The sequence below is a fragment of the Salmo salar genome, chromosome 22 (genome assembly GCF_965601325.2).
Source record: "Salmo salar chromosome 22, fSalSal1, whole genome shotgun sequence".
Taxonomy (NCBI): domain Eukaryota; kingdom Metazoa; phylum Chordata; class Actinopteri; order Salmoniformes; family Salmonidae; genus Salmo; species Salmo salar.
In genome coordinates this window covers 6,274,093-6,292,864 of record NC_138312.1, presented here as the reverse complement: position 1 = coordinate 6,292,864, position 18,772 = coordinate 6,274,093, and the positions used below count along the sequence as shown (strand labels likewise).

The following is an 18,772-nucleotide window of genomic DNA, read 5'->3' as shown; positions in this document are numbered from 1 at the left end:
CCATCAGCAGCATCAGAGCTTGGAGAAGCCTAATTACCGTGACTAAATGGTCACGTGGAATTTGACTGCCGTTATGACTTGTGACCGCCGATGTGGTGGTAATATGGTCACCTTAACAGCCCTAGTTGGGGGTTGTCACTTCTGTAGTGATAGGGAATGTTTCTCCTTGGTTACTCCCAGATTCTGTTGTTGATCCAACCTTGGTAGAGAAAAGAAAAGATTGGCCAGATGTCAGTGATATAGGGAAACTGGTTGACAATTACATTAGTATAAGTTTTTATTCATTTTTACCGTTTTTCGCAGATGATACAAGGACCAAGATAGTGAGCGCACAGGAGCAGGCTTTTATATTTATAAATTTGATATGTAGAAGATTAACAGATGAACTGTCGGTATATTCAATTGAACTGTTGGTGATAGTATCCTCCTCCAGTGGGTGGAGGATGTTCAACCTGTCAGAATTATAGTATGCTCAGATTCCCTGTCTGTATTGAATAGTTTATCATCTGGCAAATCTAGTAGGAGTGACCTACTATTGGAGGCTTTAATGTTATTATGGACAATTGAATTGTAGTAGTGAGATTCTGCTGGGTCCCAGCCCAGTCGGGTGTGGAAGGGAATACAATTGTAGACCAGATAGCCAAAATAGCTTTAAATTGAGATAATTATATTAATGTTCCACTGGGTAGAGGTGAGGCCAAATGTAAGATCAGAGTCATTTTGATAGATGTGTGGCAGAAGAGATGGGACTCTGAGCCCAAGGGTCGGCATTCATATGCCCTCCAAAGAAAGGTCGGTGGACCAAGATTCAAAGGTCAGATTAGGAAGGAAGAGGTGTTTGCTCGATTACGCCTAGGACATTGTACATTGAACTCGTCATTACATCTGGTTGGCAAGCATGTGAATGGTTTGTATCTGGAGTGTATGGTCGGTGAAATGGTAGTATGTATGTTGAAGAGACAGAAAGATTGAAGTTGGGGTTGGAAGGAATTTGGGGCATGCGGGAAGGTCTATTAGTAGGGCTCTTTTTTAAGGGTTCTTTTTTTATTTTCTCAGAAGTACTGAATTAGGTACGAGGATTTAGAAATGTGGAGCTTATGTTGTAAGCCGTGATTGACCACACTCCTAAACAGTAGGTGGCGGCATGCACCTTTAACGTTTGTTTGCGGACCGCCATCATGGAAGAAGAAGCAGCTCAGCGAGTGGAGCCCGATCATCATCTCACACTTCCCTCTTCCCCGAATCCTTTTAAAACTCTTCCCCGGGTTTCTACCCTCCCGAACCTCTCCCTTTCTACCCTCACAACCCCACCCCCCTCCCCGACAACGCATCCCAAAACACGGATCAGGTAAGAACATTTTATATGTGTGCGCAATACAATCACAAATAAACCCACACCGCGTGAATTTGCCAGGCCGCACGACTTGCACGCAGCTCACAAAGCCAGCACAATGTGTCAGTCAAATGGCTGCTATTTACGCTTGTCCGTTTGTAAATGACCAGTGTTGGGGTGTTTGTAGCCGATATTCTTGAAGCGGTGCTAGCGTGAATGACAACTGCACAGCCATTCATACAATGTACACATGCTCCACATTTGAATGCTAGCCACTCAGTTAACTTGCTAGTTTGCGCGCTATGCTAGGTCGTAAATCTAGTTACATGCTAAACTAGAGCCGGCTGGTGAGGCTAAACTGCATGCTTTAGTTATGAGTGAAGTTAAATTCATTGCAGTCAAGTAATATGACACATTGTCCATTCATTTACGAACTGAGCCGTAAATTGCTTTCGTTCGGGATTAAGTCTTGGGACCATTAACCTGTTAGTCTTAACATGCCAGCAGTGTGCTACTGGCAAGCTAAAATATGCACGTCAACCATTGCTATGATGACCACGCCAACTAAATGTGTTCCTTTTAGTCCAATGGCAGGTTACTTTGCGTGAATTATGATACGGTTCTAATGATAATCATGCACGCAACCTCATACTAGAAGGCCCCATTCTTTTTGGGGGTCAGAAGTTAACGTTAGCTAGCTGAGAACTCAACTCTGTCTATATAACGTTAACTACATCTCTACGGACTTGAGTGTTGGCGGAGTGTACCACTATCAGTCCATACTCGTAAAAATATATTGTTCAATGCTTACCTTGTACTAGCTTTTCTTTGGGTGCTGAAATCCGTAGTTTAAAAAATAAATAAAAAGTAGCATTTTACGCGTCCTCTGCATTAGGTAACTTTAGCCGTTGTTGAGAAGGAGCAGATCGTCATTTCACGGCAGATTTGTACAGTAGTTTTGGCAAGGGACACAGAATGCATTATAGATTTATCAAACTATGGATTCCAAGCACGGGTACACAGTAAGCGTTAAAAAAAAATGTATTCAAGTATCGAGTAGTAGAGCACGTTTGAAGTCGTAACTTCGCACTCCATTGAAAAGCTGTGGATTAAAGGGTGCAATATGACAGACCTCACTCAAAATGACTTCTTAATCAAAAACTACGGATTTCAGCACCCAAAGAAAAGCCCACAGTTACATGGGTACAAGGTGAAATAAAAGAATGTACATTTTTACATCCCTGATAGCGACTCGATGTAGTTGGTGGTATTCTCAGCCAACACTTATCGCAACTCTACTCTGTAGAGGTACAGAGTTGAGTTTATGCAGCAAGGTGACGAGCTGCAAATTGATGTTTCACTCTTATAATAATGGAAATCAGTTTAGATCAGGTGTTATGCATATATTTGATTAGTTTGTAAGAACATCAGTGCCTACAGATAATCTCATCCATTGAACTAAAAGCAGTTACTGTTGTAAGAAACATGGCATTATACGTATAGTTTCAGCAGCTTGTATCGTTTACTTGATACCTTCCTATCAAGTTTTATGAGTTCAATAGTTCGCTAGCTATTTAGTATTATTGTACAAAGTCATGGGCCGAATTAAAAACCAAAACCACCGGTCGTGTTCTGTTCACTGAGCTCACATTCAATAGGCTCTATGCATTATACCGCCTCCAACGTTCTAATTTGCTTCCGATCGGGTTGATGACTTCCGGAGCGTGTTCTGCTATTGTTTTTATCATTAGCTTACTAGCTATCGTCGATGCATTTCTGACTGAAATAGTTCGCAATGACTACGTTTAAATTACAGCCCCGCGAAGGAGGTGCTAATGAACATTGCTCAGTGCCTCTGTGTTCAGTTTCTTTCAAATGTAATGGTATTGTGAGCTTCTATCGTTTCCCGGTCGATGTAGAGCTCAGAAAAAGGTGGTTGGTGGCAGTACCTCGAGACAACTTTGCTGTCACCAAACACCTTTTCTGTTTCATTACAGAAAAGGTGTGTAGTACACATTTCGTCGAAAGTGACTTTGTTGAGGGAAGAATTGGGCGGCGACAATACCCACAAAGAGGTGTTGTTCCTACTGTCTTCGCGTGGAACTGGCACATTCAAAAGAGACCAGGTGTTTGGGGAAGATGACTGAAACCTCCTGCTCCGACTGAGGGGGATGAAGAACAAGGTGCGCTGCCCGTGGACTGTGCCGTCTCTGATCCGGTGCAGAGCATGGGCCAAGCCAGTGTAAATGTGTTTATTTGCTAGCAGCAAAATAATAATTTGTTTATCTACGACATGTATCAATCATTTGTGTTGTAGTGAATATCAGTTTGTGTGGAGCTTGTATTGGCTTTAATTAGGCAATGAGTAACAGGGGTGGGGGAAAGAAATCAAGTAAACACAGAATAGCCAGAATGCAAGATTGAATACAATGTTAGAGAGGTGTAATTGATTAACTGAACGGTTGAACATTTGCTGAAATACATTTTTTTTTTAAACAAATCTATTCTACTATAGATTTCTTCACAAGAACATCAATACTTATTTTTCATAAAACCACTGAACTTGGCACCCATGCAGGGAACCCATTCAGGTGCGAGATAGACACTTCTGCAAGTAGTGGTAAAAATAAAAGTGGTCAACCTTCTCTCTTATCGTTTTTGAAACCTGTAGATCTGTATATATCCTTTCAACTAGGATGTTCTCCTGTGCACAGATGACAAAGTCACACCACCTACAACCTGTGAGAAGGATTTGACCTTGCACCTGCCAGTAGTAAGCATGAGATCTCTTCAACTTCAGCTCTCCATTCTGTATCTTCCGGTAAGGGCAGTCAACATAACTTGGTACATTTGGGCACTTGACCTCCTAAGAGTCCAAAGTGTGGTCTCACACTGGGATCAAATATGATTCCATCTGGAGAGGATCCTATCCACGGAGCATCTGGGTGCACTACGAAGCCACACGGAAAGAAGTTAACATTCTTCAGTGTGCAGTACCCCTGTACAGCCACTGGCTCCATGGCTAGCCCCCGCAGTACTCCTGTACAGCCACTGGCTCCATGGCTAGCCCCCTCTTCATCTCCATGGTCTGCATACCAGATCCCTTGAACATCCGCTCAGCTAGGCGGTCAGCTGAAGTCTCTCCCCGGACATGGCAAACCTCTCGGAAACGATGCCATTCCGGGCTGCTGCTCTGCTCCCTTGTAGCAACCTCGACTTTGTGTTACATCTCGTAGGTTGTCTCTAATGCCTTGAGGTGGAACTGCTCCTGATGGCTAAGGACGTAAGCACACTGTGAAGCCTGTAGCCATCTAATGGAAGTATTGGTGGAGAAGTGGCATCGGTAATCTTCACAATTTCACGGGTCTTTGGCTGTGGAACCTGATAGGACAGAACACTGCCAGCTTGCACTGGACCAAAGGCGGACTCAACCAGGTGCACGTCAGCTGACATTTCCATTGTTGTCACGAGGGGCAGTAAGTGGAGAAAAGTTAGCATACGTTTCTGAGACGCAGAGAAGGTCCATGTCAGGCATGTATCCATTGAGTACTTTGTAGAGAGAACTTCTGCAAAACATTTTAAAACCTTAACATCAGGTTGGAGAGATTACTATGACAAAGACTCATGTAACTTTTCCAGAAACAGCACAAGCCCGAAAGTTCAAATAAAATGAATTAAAATATACAGATTTATAGATTATATATTTACACTAGGCTTTTTCCAAAACATTTGTCATTATCATCTGGATACAATCACAAGAAAATGTTTTCTAAAATGTTTCCATTCTAGGAACCTCCAACTTACCTTATTCCATCAGCACACGAGTTAGTAGGTTTATGGAACTCTATCCCATCAACCGGACCTGGTTTCACACCCTAATTAACAAGGATTTACTGTTACATAGGCTGAATACTTTTCAGGTGCATTTTTTATGGATATTGATAGACTCACAATAGTTCTTGGCTTGTGCCAACACTGTTCTGTGTCTGTGCAGCTGTGAACTGGTGGTGCAGCAGGAATGTTTAGTTGAGAGTAGTGGGCTGTCTGGTAAAGAAGGGCCACCAGATGATTGCACAGAGCACTTCCTGCAACACAGGAGCAGTGGCTTTGGACCACTATCACTGGTTCGGAGTGCTTTAACACCATCTGTGAAGTGACTGAAGTGAGAAACAAGAATGATGCGGCCCATAAATAACAATAAACAGTAGTGTCTGGTCTTATTAACTAGGGGCTCATTTAACTATACAGGAATAGATTGTGTCTCAGTAACACAATTACCAAACACTGCATCAACAGATTAACAGGTTATTTGGTAAAGTGGGCAATTCTAAATTGGGATTGGGACCCATCATTAATATCTATCTACTGATAAGATTAAACGTCGACACTGTCTCCAACACATTTTGACCATAATGACAGTGTCTCACAGAAGATGTTTAACAAGGTCCCTAGTAGCGATCTATAACCTTTCCCTACTCTCATGCTGTGCGGCTTTTCACTCTTCCTCATGGACCTGTGACAGGCAGCCCTCACGGTGATCTCCCCTGTCAATGTATCTTTGTTAGATACTGTGTAGAAGACATGAATAACAATTATTTTTTGCTAGCAAATATAGCTAGCAAGCATAACTTAACCAAGCTAACGAAAATACACACATTCTCAGGTAGATTCTGTCAACGTTACATCATTTTACAAAGTAACTAGCTAGCTACAGTTAATAGTTAAATTTGGTAGCTAATGATTGTAACTAGTTAATGTTAAATCTGTCACTGACTTGGTACTCACCTTGATAGTTGTCTATGTAGCTTCCTATATACACCTTGAACCCCTTTTCATTCTTGCAAGCTGGAGTCTCTGAGGCTGATTTAACAATTCGATGTACATCATTAATATTAATTTGAGGCAAGTCCTGAAGACACCTAGTAAAAAACTGCGACATAGTGGTAGTAACGTTATATCGTTGATAACAACTAGACTGACCGGAAATTGCCACACCGATAGGAAGTGTGTTTTAGAACGTTCGATCATGGAATGTGCATAAGGGCTATTGTTCTCCTGCTCTTCCCTCAGCCTCTTAATACTTCTTCCTATGCACTATTCTAACTTTTCCTACTTTTCTCGCTGTTTTCTTGTCTGACCTCCAGATCCAATCTTTGTGACCATACTCCAGTTTTGACCCATCTGCAGCAGCTACTCTCCCATCCAGTGGTAGTTATGGACTCCGGTGTGATTGAAGGAGGACTCAATGTCACCCTGACCATTAGATTGCTCATGCACGGCAAGGTGAGCAAGATCCCACAGCAGATGACTGTTAACCCATGGAGCTAAAGGCTAGGTAATGTCATGCTGACCATTAGATTGCTGATGCAAGGAGTGACCTCCCACAGCAGGTGACTAAAGTTTAGATATTACATTTCTAAATGCATTTGTTTTTCTTTTAGGAAGTTGGAAGCATCATTGGCAAGAAAGGTGAATCTGTGAAGAAGATGAGAGAAGAGGTGACATACCTTCTGTTTCTAAATGACACTAAAGCTGTTTGTTCTGTTAATTGCACCTCTTTTATGGAACTCTTAAAACTAATGGTGAATTTCCCATCCCCTTGCGTCCAGAGTGGAGCTCGCATCAACATCTCAGAGGGCAACTGTCCTGAGAGGATCATCACTTTGGCAGGCCCTACCACCGCCATCTTCAAAGCATTCTCCATGATCATCGAAAAGCTGGAAGAGGTAACTTAATTACCCTGTCTTGTCCAGGCCCAACTGTTTATTTGTCACTTTGGCATCTATAGGGAATGTGATGTGGCTACTTTTACGGAACCGATTAACACTACCTCTCAGTTCAGGTGCATGAATAGAGGAACTGACTGGATGTGTGAGGTGTTCAACTAATCCTAGAGGACTATTAGAAGTTGGTTTGAAAAAAAGTTATTTATTAACAATACATCTGTTTACAGTTGTCCTCCAACAGTGGCTGAACACCTCTCACATATCCATCAATGATGTTGTCAAGTGGAAGTTCTGGAGTAAGTTAATTGATCAATCAATCTCCTCTCTTCTCTCCCAGGACATCAGCAGCTCCATGACGAACAGTACGGCCACCAGCAAGCCCCCTGTCACCCTCCGCATCGTGGTGCCAGCCAGCCAGTGTGGGTCCCTCATTGGCAAGGGAGGCTGCAAGATCAAAGAAATCAGAGAGGTGGGTGGGGTAACATATGTACTCAAATTTGCACTTGATTTTTCTTACTAGCCAGCAATGCAAACTAGTCACCTTTCGGCGAAATTAGAATTTTTGAAACCAATAGGTGACCTACATGATCCGTGTAGATCCGATGAGAAAAGTTTGGGGGGGGAAGGAAGGGGGAGTTGGCTTTGGATCACTACTGGCTGTAAGCGAACAAGTGATGTGCATTTGGAGCAATACTGGCTGTATCCAAGGCTCAGCCAATCGTTCACATTAACAGAATGCAACACGCGACTGAAGTTAGAAGAGACAACCAATTTGCTTGTTACAGCATCAGGGCGCGCTCTGGAAAGACAGTGGAGAGTGGAAAGGCAGTTTGCCAGTTACAGCAGCGCGTCCCCTGAACGATAACGAAGAGGTAGGTGAGAAACCTGACCACGGAGATGGGGGTGAGAAGGTGATGACACGTATTTCATGAGCTGTAACCGAAAAACAACTGGCATTTGGAAAGTTTGAGGTGAGGTAGGGCTGGGCGGTATACCGTATTTTAAAATACCGGTATTGATGCATGGACCTGTTTGGGTTTTTACTTTACCTTCTATAATGGTATTTTAATATTTGGTTTGTTAAATGTGATACGCCATGTGTGACGTCCATTTTTATAGTTTACTCGGGTACTTGAGTCATCCCTCTACGCTCTCTCTTTCCATGCCGCTTTCCACACAGACCTAGTCCCACCCCCGTCACTCAAGGAGCGCATTTGTTGTTGCTTGACCACGAGACTGTTTCATTCAGTCAGCATGGTCAATGCAGCACATGCTACAATGTTGATGACAACGATGTTTCCACTTTGATCTGAATATAAATCCACAAGCGTTATATAATTACAATATTAGTTTGTTTCTTACATCTGCAAACAGCTAGTTTGTATTTTCTTAGTAAGGTAAGCTAAATCGTGTTGGCCACTAATGCTAATCGCTAGTTAGCTGGCTAGCTAATAAAAGTACTGAGTCAGAACAAATGTAGCTAGCTAATACAGCCTGATACCAGTACTGGTGGAGGCCTAAATCAGCATGTTTGTGCAACAGTATCTTCTAAATCAAAGAGGAATAGGCGAAGCATGAATGTTGGCTACATGAATAAAGATCTAATGTAGCCCAAGACTATAAGGTCCCCTAGGAAACACTGAACTTCACTTTGGTTCCTACCCTGTCACAATAACTCGTCCATGGCATTTTCATTCGTTGTCATGTCAAACAACACTATTCAAAGTGCCCACTATTAGTTATATTCCAACTATAGAATTATAATAAACATTCTATTTCCATGATTCCAAAAGATCCCCCAAGTGTTTTGATCTAAATCGCAATTGCAACATTTGGTTAAATACATTTTGTATTTTGCCCATATCGTGGCAGTGTGGAAATTGATGGAAATGCAGAAAATGATTTTAGGTTGAATTGAACAGCATAAAACAATCTGAATGGAGAAAGACCCATTGAAATAATTTAGAATATATGCTAGCTAGCCAGAGAAATGTTGGGCAACATTAGCCAACTTAACTGATCAAATAGAGTTTATGGTGTGAAAATTTGCTGACTAATAAAGTCAGACAGCTAGCTAGCTAACGTTACAACATCAGATGAGCTAACTTTAGTAACCTAACCAATTCGCTATAGTATTAACTGGTATGCGACTCCTTGCCGTTCCTCAAGTTATAACGTGTTACTTGCTTACTGGACCCTGGCAATCTGTGTGAAATGTTAACTAGCTAATGAACTAACTGCTCTCTGTGAGCTAATGTTTTCCCTATGTGGTTAATGTTTTACAGTATGTGGTTAATTTTCAGAATGAGACAATTAGGTGAAAATGAGGCGTTGCTTGTTAAACAAGTGGATTCAGGGATCAAGTGTAGCTGGGCCTGGCTTAAGCTGGATGCCACACCACACACTTTCCCCCTTCTCACTTTTTCAATACACTTTCTCAATTATGCCAACAAAGGGTATCATGCTCAGCTGGCACATTGTACACTTTCTGCCTGTGGACATCTGTTCTACAATGTAATAATGTGCAGTGTAGCCCAAAGATATTGGTTTTGTTGAACTTTCCTATAACACTTGTGTGAGTGAGGGGGGATTATTAAATGTTTTACTCTGAACGTTATTTTTGCACACATGTAGCCTTGTGCACTTGATTGATGTCTACTATAGTGGCCACTATAATAGAGAAAAAATAGAATCCCTGTTTCGTTCTACTTTAAATGTTTTTTTCCGAAGTGCAATATTTAGATTGTGTATGGTCACAAGCTTTCTATTATAAAGGCTGTCATGGCTAACTGCCATTTTAGTGTATTGTTTTTTGTCAAGACTTGAGTGTCATTTGCAGTAAAGTCTAGGCAACAAATAACATTGGATTGCTTTCTTAAATTTTGTTAGCTGTGAGTTAGGTTCACATTAACCACTATCTTACACACAGAGACTGATCATCTAGATTCTTTGTTTAATTAGTTAACTTGCATTCCCCCTAGCAGGGATTTTCAGGATATTTCAGTGTAAAAAAAGTGTCACCTTCTTGGGCCCTCACCAGTTTGCATCCCCGACTTGCACAGATTTAGCAGAAAGTGTCTATTTTGAAAGGTTTTACTTGCAGTGACTGTGATCGGTGGCCGTTTTACCTACCTTAGTTCAGAGCACTGATTGTAAGTTTTGTCTGGATATGAGCGTCTGCTAAATTATGTAAGTCCAGACCAGTCAATCTCTCCTCTCTCTAGTCGACAGGTGCTCAGGTACAGGTGGCAGGGGACATGCTTCCTAACTCAACAGAACGGGCCATCACCATCGCAGGGATCCCCCAGTCCATAATTGAGTGTGTCAAGCAAATCTGCGTGGTTATGCTGGAGGTAAGTGTAAGTAATATCCTCAAATCGTTGATCTATTTTTATTCAGTTTAAATGTTAATCATTTTCTTCATTTGTCAAATTTCCCTTGCAACCTCTGGTACCCATTTTGGCATCTCTTGCTTACTTATACAAAAGTGTTTTGAAAACATGTCTGAATTAAACCCATTTTCCTGTCCCTCCTTCTCGCCCATCCCTCCTGTCTCACCTTTTCTCTTTCCCTTCCCTCTTTCCTCCAGTCTCCCCCTAAGGGGGTCACCATCCCATACCGACCAAAACCTTCAGGATCCCCTGTCATCTTTGCTGGAGGACAGGTATGTTTGATATATGTTTTTAATTTATATACATGTTTTTATTTAGATCATTTAATCAACTTACTGCTGGCTGGGAAGGGGGATGGGGGGTTCCTCTGAGAACTAACCTGTAGTTGATCTGTTATCTGTCCTGCTGTATTTTTATAGGGAATTTAGCAATAATAAACTCTATGATACTTTTGCCCAGCCTTTGGTTTTATGTTACTGTTATGACATCTGGTGGTTACTAACAGAAATAGAGATGTGCACGGTTATTTGAATATCTGAACAGATGTTAGTATTCAAATACTTGTGGGAATATTCATTTTTGTGGGCAAGAGTGTAGGGGCCTATTTTAACAGAGAAAAAGGCTTTTTTCCCCAAGTTAAAATATCCATGTTACATACAAGGATTTACCATGACATTTCAAATTATTAATTTAATAAAAACCTTTTCAGTGTAGCTATGACGCACTCCCATACGTCATAGCACAGTCTGCTTGCTCCCATTTCACTTGCCCCTCTGCAGCTTCAGCAATATCGCGCCAGCCTCTCTCCCTTGCGCCGCAGTGCTAAGGTTAAAAACTTAAGTAAAAAATATCCATAAATCCCACACAAATGCATGCTATTATTCGAATAGTGAACTTATTTCAAAGCCCCATCCCTAAACTGAAGTAGACCTCCCTCCACCCACCATTGTTACTGTTACTGGGAGAATGAATAATTTGGTTCCTTGTTCAAGATTTGGCTACTTTAAAATGTATTGAGAGCATTTAGAGACATAGACCTATAGGATCTGTGGGTGTTGAAGAAAAAGATACTCTTGTTTGGGGACATACAATGTTCAGGCACTGCACGGACACTATGGAAGCTGTAGTCCTGAGCGCAGAGTTAAATTGTTTCAAACCATTTTAAAACTCTAAATTGTTGTTTGAGATGGATGTACGATATCTAGTGAAAGTCTACACACCCTTGCAATGTTTTTACATTTTGTTGCCTTAAATTTCAACAACAAAAAAAAGATTAAATTGAGATTTTCCCCTACTGATCTACACAATATACTCCACATTTTCAAAGTGAAAGAGAAATTATAGAAATGTTCGGGGGAAAAAACAGACGTCTTGATTGCAAAGGTCTTCACACCCCTTTCTGTGGCACATCTAAATATGTTCAGGAGCACAGATAATTCGGGGTCGCTTTCTGTATAAACAAATACACGGATTTGACCGTTAAGCTATCACTCAAATGAAAGCCAACCCCTATCACTATGTAGAACTACCTGTGAGGTGGTGATTTATTGAAATGATCCAGTCCAGTTTTTTTGTATTTTTCTTTTGTATTTGCCATCTACCGTAAACTTTGGCACATCAACAGTTATATGTTGTATTCCCAGGTTCGTTGTGGTTTGTCTGTAAGAGCGCAAATGGTACATGTTGCTGCGGTTATTGTCCCAGTTTCATTGATTGCAATATCGATTAGAGTGATTAATTTGCATGTGCTATTACAGTAGAACAAGCTAATCAATTCCAGTTTAGAGTGGATGCTTGGCAAATGTTGACGCGTGTGCACTTTAAGGTACTAATTTAGCAAAATAAAAGTAATCTGAACGCAAGTGTGACATGTGTAGAAGGCATTGGTCTTCAAAATACACAACCTATTTCAGTAAATGTATTGTTTTGACACTGGACTATAAATCCATGACAACAGGAAGCAGCAACAGTATCAACTTGTGTTTTTAGGAATAACATTTATACTTTTAACATTCTAACACATGTTTGTCCTGTGTACTCTTGTGGCTGCAAATCGTGTTTTGTTGACAGGATACCTATGAACACGTTATTTTTTTTCAGGCGTACGCCGTTCAAGGACAACATGCGATACCCCAGCCAGATGTAAGTGCTGTTGTCACAATTTCTCCCTCCTGGTGTCCGTATCCTCTCTACCCTCTGTCCTTCCCCCAAAATCCTTACCTGTCCCTGCCATACTTTTCCGTACCTTCCCTACCTTATGCTATCATCTCTACCCTTCACCTCTCAATTTATGCCCCCCAGTTCCCTATCCTCTACCTCCCTGCCCTGCCATTTCTTTTATCTACCATTCCTAACATACCCTCCCTCCAACCAGTGCACTAGGGAAAGGTGTTAGGTAGAATGTGGGGCTGAGGCTCCAAACCCAGCCTGGTTGTAATGATATAAGAGGAAGGATTTGATCAGAAACGAGCCTCGTGGTGAAGAGATGACATTAATAGACAAATAATTTAGAGGAGTTAGTGTATTTGGTAGTGTATTAACCAATAACGTCATTCTCAACATTTTTATTTAACATAGCACTGGGTTATGGTTTAAGAAATTATGTTTAGGTTCACTATTGATCTAGTGTTATTGTCTTAACTATTACTGTGTTGATTATACCATGGCCTGTAGTTATGTGGGCCTGGTTGGTTTTGTTTGGTACGGGCCAGGAAATATCTATTCCTTCATACTGAGAACATGTAGTGTCACATCCATCTGCCAGAAGACTATAAGCAAACATTCCAAACTGAGTTCTCCAGAGCTACAGTGGAAAGACCATGGGGTACAAATGTATTAAGTATGATTCCACAACCCACCCAACACTTGTCCATTTTAGATAAAGAAAATAACATAGCTGGGTTGTGTGTTCATTAGTGCATGCAACAGAGTTTAACAGAAAGTCCAGGTAGTCCCTAACTGTTCCAGTCAGTTTGGTATGTAATGAACACAACTCCAACTACTATTATGAATGTTGTGGTGAATGAAATGGTTTCGGTACTTTACTGACCATGCTTCTTGTCCCGTCTCTTTCCATTCCTCTCCTCCCTCCCTGCCCCATCTCTTGCCCTCACAGTCTTCCTCTATCTCTCCACAGCTCACCAAGTTACACCAGCTGGCCATGCAGCAGAGCCCCTTCCCAATGGCCCCAAGCAACCAAGGGTTCCAAGGTACTAAGGACTTAACAATACAATAGTTTGTATAAAAAATTGAATAAAAAGATAAGGTTCTTGAAACTACTGCGCTCAGAATTGGTGTGTTGACCAAATTTAAAACATCAGCAGGAGTGCGGACCGCACTCAGTTATTTTATGCTTCTTTTTTTTTTTATTCGTTGAGGCAAATGGCAAAATGCAAATGTTCTGGCTGTCAGGCCATCGTTAGTGTGTCACATGGATAGAAAAAAGAACTCCTCGACGAAGTCTTTACCTACTGAAATGTCAGTTAAGATTTTGTTACATTGAACATGCCACCACAATGGCATTTACATATCATGAAGAGTGCCAAGTTCCTCTTGATCCTTGTTTTGTTTATATATTTTTGGCTTGTTGATTTAGGAGGGATGGATGCGTCTGCCCAAACTAGTTCCCATGAGATGACCATTCCAAATGATGTAAGTATTTCCACAGTGATGACTCTGACGCTCCCCTTCCATTTCCCTCCAGTGATTAGACATTTCACACTATCAATCGACTCCACTCTAATTGATTGGCGTAACTGAATTCCTGGTTCTGTCTCTCCTCTTGTTGATTGGCTTAACTGACTTCCTGTTTTTCTTCCTCCTAGTTGATTGGCTGCATCATTGGTCGCCAGGGTGCTAAGATCAATGAGATCCGCCAGATGTCGGGTGCCCAGATAAAGATAGCTAACCCTGTGGAGGGCTCCGCAGACAGACAGGTCACCATCACCGGTTCCACCGCTTCCATCAGCCTGGCAGAGTACCTCATCAACGCCAGGTCAGACACATTAGTTACACGCTTTTTAACCAACTACCATCTTTTGTCCTTTTAGAGTCAGGGATAAATTGACTTTGGGTTGCAAAATTCAAGAAACTTCCCCTAGATTCCTGGGATAGATTCCCAGTTGGAGGATTACCTCCCTGCATGTTCCCTCCTGATTCTGGAAATCCTCTAACCATGTTTTCTGAAAAACCTGAGAAGTTTGGGTTCTGGGAACTTTCTGGAATTTTGCTCCTGGTCCTGGAGCACCACAGTTGCTTGGTGCAGTAGGCATTTGATCCAGCCCAACGCAAACTAAAACAGAGCTGGGTTGGAACAAAAGCCGGTGGCTCTCCAGAACTAAGGTAGCCCAGTATTCAACCAAGCCCCCCTTTTTTTTCTTTTTTGTAGAACTGAGAATCCACCCAATCTTATCTACCCCACACCATGGTACTTCCTTTTGACATTTGGGTGCCTCCCAGTTGGTCTGCCTACAGTACAATGTGTTTGTGTTAGATGACTGCTTAACCCCCACCTCTATCCATGGCATGTTTGAGGGGATCAGTTTGAACAAGACGCGGCACAGAATCGCTGATCTTTATCACATAATGAGTAGTTATTCAGGGATGGAAGATGATTTGTAGATCAGTGATCCTGTGCAGTCCGGCTGGAACGTAGTAGATCTCAAACACGCACATTGTCTATTGAAACATGAGTCAGTCTTCTAATGATGTTTACTCATTGATGGCCACTATTGTCAGTTTTTCTATGCCTGTCACTCTCTCACACCCCTCCCTGACTGTCAGTCTGTGCTTAGGATTCCCCCTCATGTACCCTCCCAACCCTGAAGTCTACCCCTCACTCCTTCCATACTCACCAGCCTATCCTGGAACCCATCCCGACTGTGTGTCCCTCTTTTTCCTTCTTGTCTCTCTTGTTTCTACAGCGTAGAGTCCTCTAAATTCTCCTCCTCGAACCCTGAACAGACCCACAGCACCAGCCTCCTCTGCCCTCCTCTCTCCACTACTACCACCTCTCCTGCCGCTACCTCCTCTACTGCTTCCTCCTTCTCTTCTTCCTCCTGTTTGGCGCCCCCCTCCGCCTCCATCTCTCTGTCCTTGTTGGCTCCTCAAGGACCTTCTTCCGCTGACTCACCACTCCCACCCAACTCCCCTGCTGTCCCCTGTGTCTCCAGTCTCCTCAGTCTTAAGCCCCTCCCCCTCCTGGCCCTCCATGTTGTTTCCACTGGCCCCACCTCCTCCAGTAACCCTACCCACTCAGCCAATCCCGAGCCAAAGCTTTCCTCAGAGCTGGGCTCCAAGTCTAAGAGGCGAAGGCTTTCTCCGTACTAAAGCTACGGCCATAATAGAAACTACAGTACAGACGTGAAGTGTGTCCCAAATGGCACTTCCTTATATAGTGCACTACTTTTCACCAGGGCCCTCGTCAAAAGTGGGCTCTGGTCAAAAGTGCTACACTTTATAGGGAATAAGGGGCCATTTGGGATGTTGCCAAGCTTAGCGTTGTCTGTACTTGGTCCTCACTGCTTTAAACCTGGCTGTGCCCTATGCCACATGCTTCTTAACTATACAATTAATCAAAAAAATGCCACAAAAAAAGTTGCACTCCCAGATATGGCTTCTCTCCTCCATGTTCTTTGGGTCCACTGCTTGGTTTATGTCTCACTCACCCTCTTGAAGGTCCCTGATCATTCTACCTAAAGACTGCATCAGCATGGGCACGCTTGTCTCAGACTGACTTCAACGTTACTAATTAAAGCTTTTGGTTGGATTTTCTCTCTTACTGTAAGCTCAGGTAGCACCTCTCATGCCATCTTTATGTTAAGATCTCATGCTGTATTTCATTTATTTGAATATTAACTTTGTCCTGGATAATACAGTTGAAGTCGGAAGTTTACAAACACCTTAGCCAAATACATTTAAACTCAGTTTTTCACAATTTCTGACATTTAATCCTAGTAAAAATGTCCTGTCTTAGGTCAGTTAACATCACCACTTTATTTTAAGAATGTGAAATGTCAGAATAATAGTAGAGAGAATTATTTAATTAACGCCTTCCTGAGCGGTATGATGGCTGCGTGGTCCCATGGTGTTTATACTTGCGGACTATTGTTTGTACAGTTGAACATGGTACCTTCAGGCATTTGGAACTTGCTCCCAAGGATGAACCAGACCTGTGGAGGTCTACAATTTGTTTGAGGTCTTGGCTGATTTCTTTTGATTTTCCCATGATGTCAAGCAAAGAGGCACTGAGTTTGAAGGTAGGCCTTGAAATACATCCACAGGTACACCTGCAATTGACTCAAATGATGTCAATTAGCCTATCAGAAGCTTCTAAAGCCATGACATAATTTTCTGGAATTTTCCAGGCTGTTTAAAGGCACAGTCAACTTAGTGTATGTAAACTTCTTACCCACTGGAATTGTGATGCAGTGAAATAATCTGTCTGTAAACAATTGTTGGAAAAATTACTTGTCATGCAGAAAGTAGATGTCCTAACCGACTTGCCAAAGCTATAGTTTGTTAACAAGAAATGTATGGAGTGGTTTAAAAACAAGTTTTAATGACTCCAACCTGAGTGTATGTAAACATCCGACTTCAACTGTATGTGGGGTAGCTAGTTATATGTAAAGTGTTCATTATAGTGCTAAAATCTTGTGTCTATCTGCCACATGGGGTGAAGTTGGGCTTAATCACTATAATAGTTTGCCCTCAGGTATCATATAGCCCTGCTAATCATGGGTTGTTGGACCTTTACAATTTCAGGAAATTGATGTCCTCGTAATGCCTAGATTAGGACTCTTGAATCGAGCCATAACTGCTTCCTTTATCCTTTTGCTGGCAATCACTGATGCACTACAATTTATTAGCACTGATCAGAGGTCAGTGACTTTAAGGTGAAATGGAAGGACATATGGAATACACTCTTTGAAGAGGTTGATGTCAAGGAAACAACATCCTCTTATCCATTGATAGTTAATACTCCTCTAGAGGCTTATCTATTGGGTAGACATTTTATGAACTGAAAAAAAGTGTTGTGGAGGTTTGTAGAAGGTTAAATTGTGAAAAGGTGAGTTTGTCCTGTTTTATCGTTCTAATTTGAAACACACAGCATGCTTATTCTCTCCCCCTTCGATCTCTCAATGTGTCTCTCTCCAGGCTCTCCTCTGAAGCGACAGGACTGGCGGCCAACTGATAGAACACTCTGCATAGATGTGATCTGCACTAATCCCCCCCACATTTTACCTTCTGCCACCAATTGATCCATCAGTCAGTTCTCTCCTTTAAAGTGGTCAATGCAACTATCCAACTTAGTTTATTTTAATTATTTTTTGAAAATCATTTTTTTTGATCTGCGTTCATTTTTCTGTGTTTACATTTTTTTTTTTAAGGCCCTTTGAGTCCCAGTTGGATGTTTTTAATGATTTGTTCTTTTTTGTTGAAGGGAGAAAGTTTTTATCTTTCTTGACACCATTACAAGAGTATAGGTAGAGAAATCTGAATAGGTTTAGTTCTCTAAAAGTTTTTGTTTTATACAAATAACAAATAAATGTCCAAACAAAATATACTTTTTTTTCTTCTGCATTTTTAGCCCCCCCAACCCACCACCATCCTGCATCCCCTAGTAATTCTATCCATTGCAGAAATTAAAAAACTCACCTTGATTTGGTGATGTCACTTCCTGTTATGTCACTATGCTCGCAAAATAAAAGGGGGAATCTGTCACTGCTGGTATTTTCGGTATGACAAACAGCTCTAACACTACTAGAAGACGTGGATATTGCATTTGTTGAAAACAATTTCAAACTATGTATTCATGTCACCTTAACCTTTTTGTTTCTGTGTCATTCCTATTTTTCCAACTTCACTTTGCCCCCCCCCCCCCCCCCCGTGTGATCATATGTTTCTTCAATGGAGGAAATATTTGTTTTAACTACCAAAGGAGAGAAACTCCTGAACTATGACTGGTGTGTCTGTCTGTGAGTGTGAGGAGAGAAACTAAGATATTATGAATCGCTGAAACTAAGACAGGGCGATAAAAATAAATGAATTTCCTGCTCTTTGCTTTCTTTGCTCAAGTCATATTTAATTTTTTATTATTTGCAGGAAATAAAGTAACTTTTGTGCACGTTTTGGAAAGAAATGTAGACATTGGGTGCCACAACATTGTTAAAAAACGACAGAAATAAAGATGTGAAATGCTCAAACTACAAATTCTCGTTCTCTGTTGCTGCCTGTCGCGTGTGTGTGTGTAACTTTCATAAAATCTATTCCTTTTCATAATGGTCAATAAGTTATTCATTCTACTGGGCACTGAAGTTCAT

General features: G+C 41.6%; 1 protein-coding gene across 10 annotated transcripts; it reads left to right on the top strand.

Annotated features, from left to right (window-relative positions):
- The first annotated feature begins 1,163 nt into the window (after positions 1–1,163).
- Positions 1,164–18,662, top strand: LOC106582661 (poly(rC)-binding protein 2). 10 transcript variants are annotated; one of them, XM_014165930.3, is made up of 12 exons: positions 1,164–1,348; positions 6,478–6,616; positions 6,775–6,831; positions 6,943–7,059; positions 7,397–7,528; positions 10,284–10,412; positions 10,649–10,723; positions 12,552–12,593; positions 13,588–13,660; positions 14,047–14,102; positions 14,276–14,445; positions 17,607–18,662. In XM_014165930.3, the coding sequence occupies exons 1-12, from the start codon at positions 1,179–1,181 to the stop codon at positions 17,641–17,643; spliced, it is 1,197 nt and encodes a 398-aa protein (XP_014021405.1). In that variant the 5' UTR covers positions 1,164–1,178; the 3' UTR covers positions 17,644–18,662. The 10 variants fall into 10 exon arrangements, with proteins under 10 accessions (XP_014021405.1, XP_014021404.1, XP_045561088.1 ...); XM_014165929.3 differs by having other exon boundaries at positions 14,041–14,102; XM_045705132.2 differs by having other exon boundaries at positions 13,567–13,660.
- The last annotated feature ends 110 nt before the right edge of the window (positions 18,663–18,772 follow it).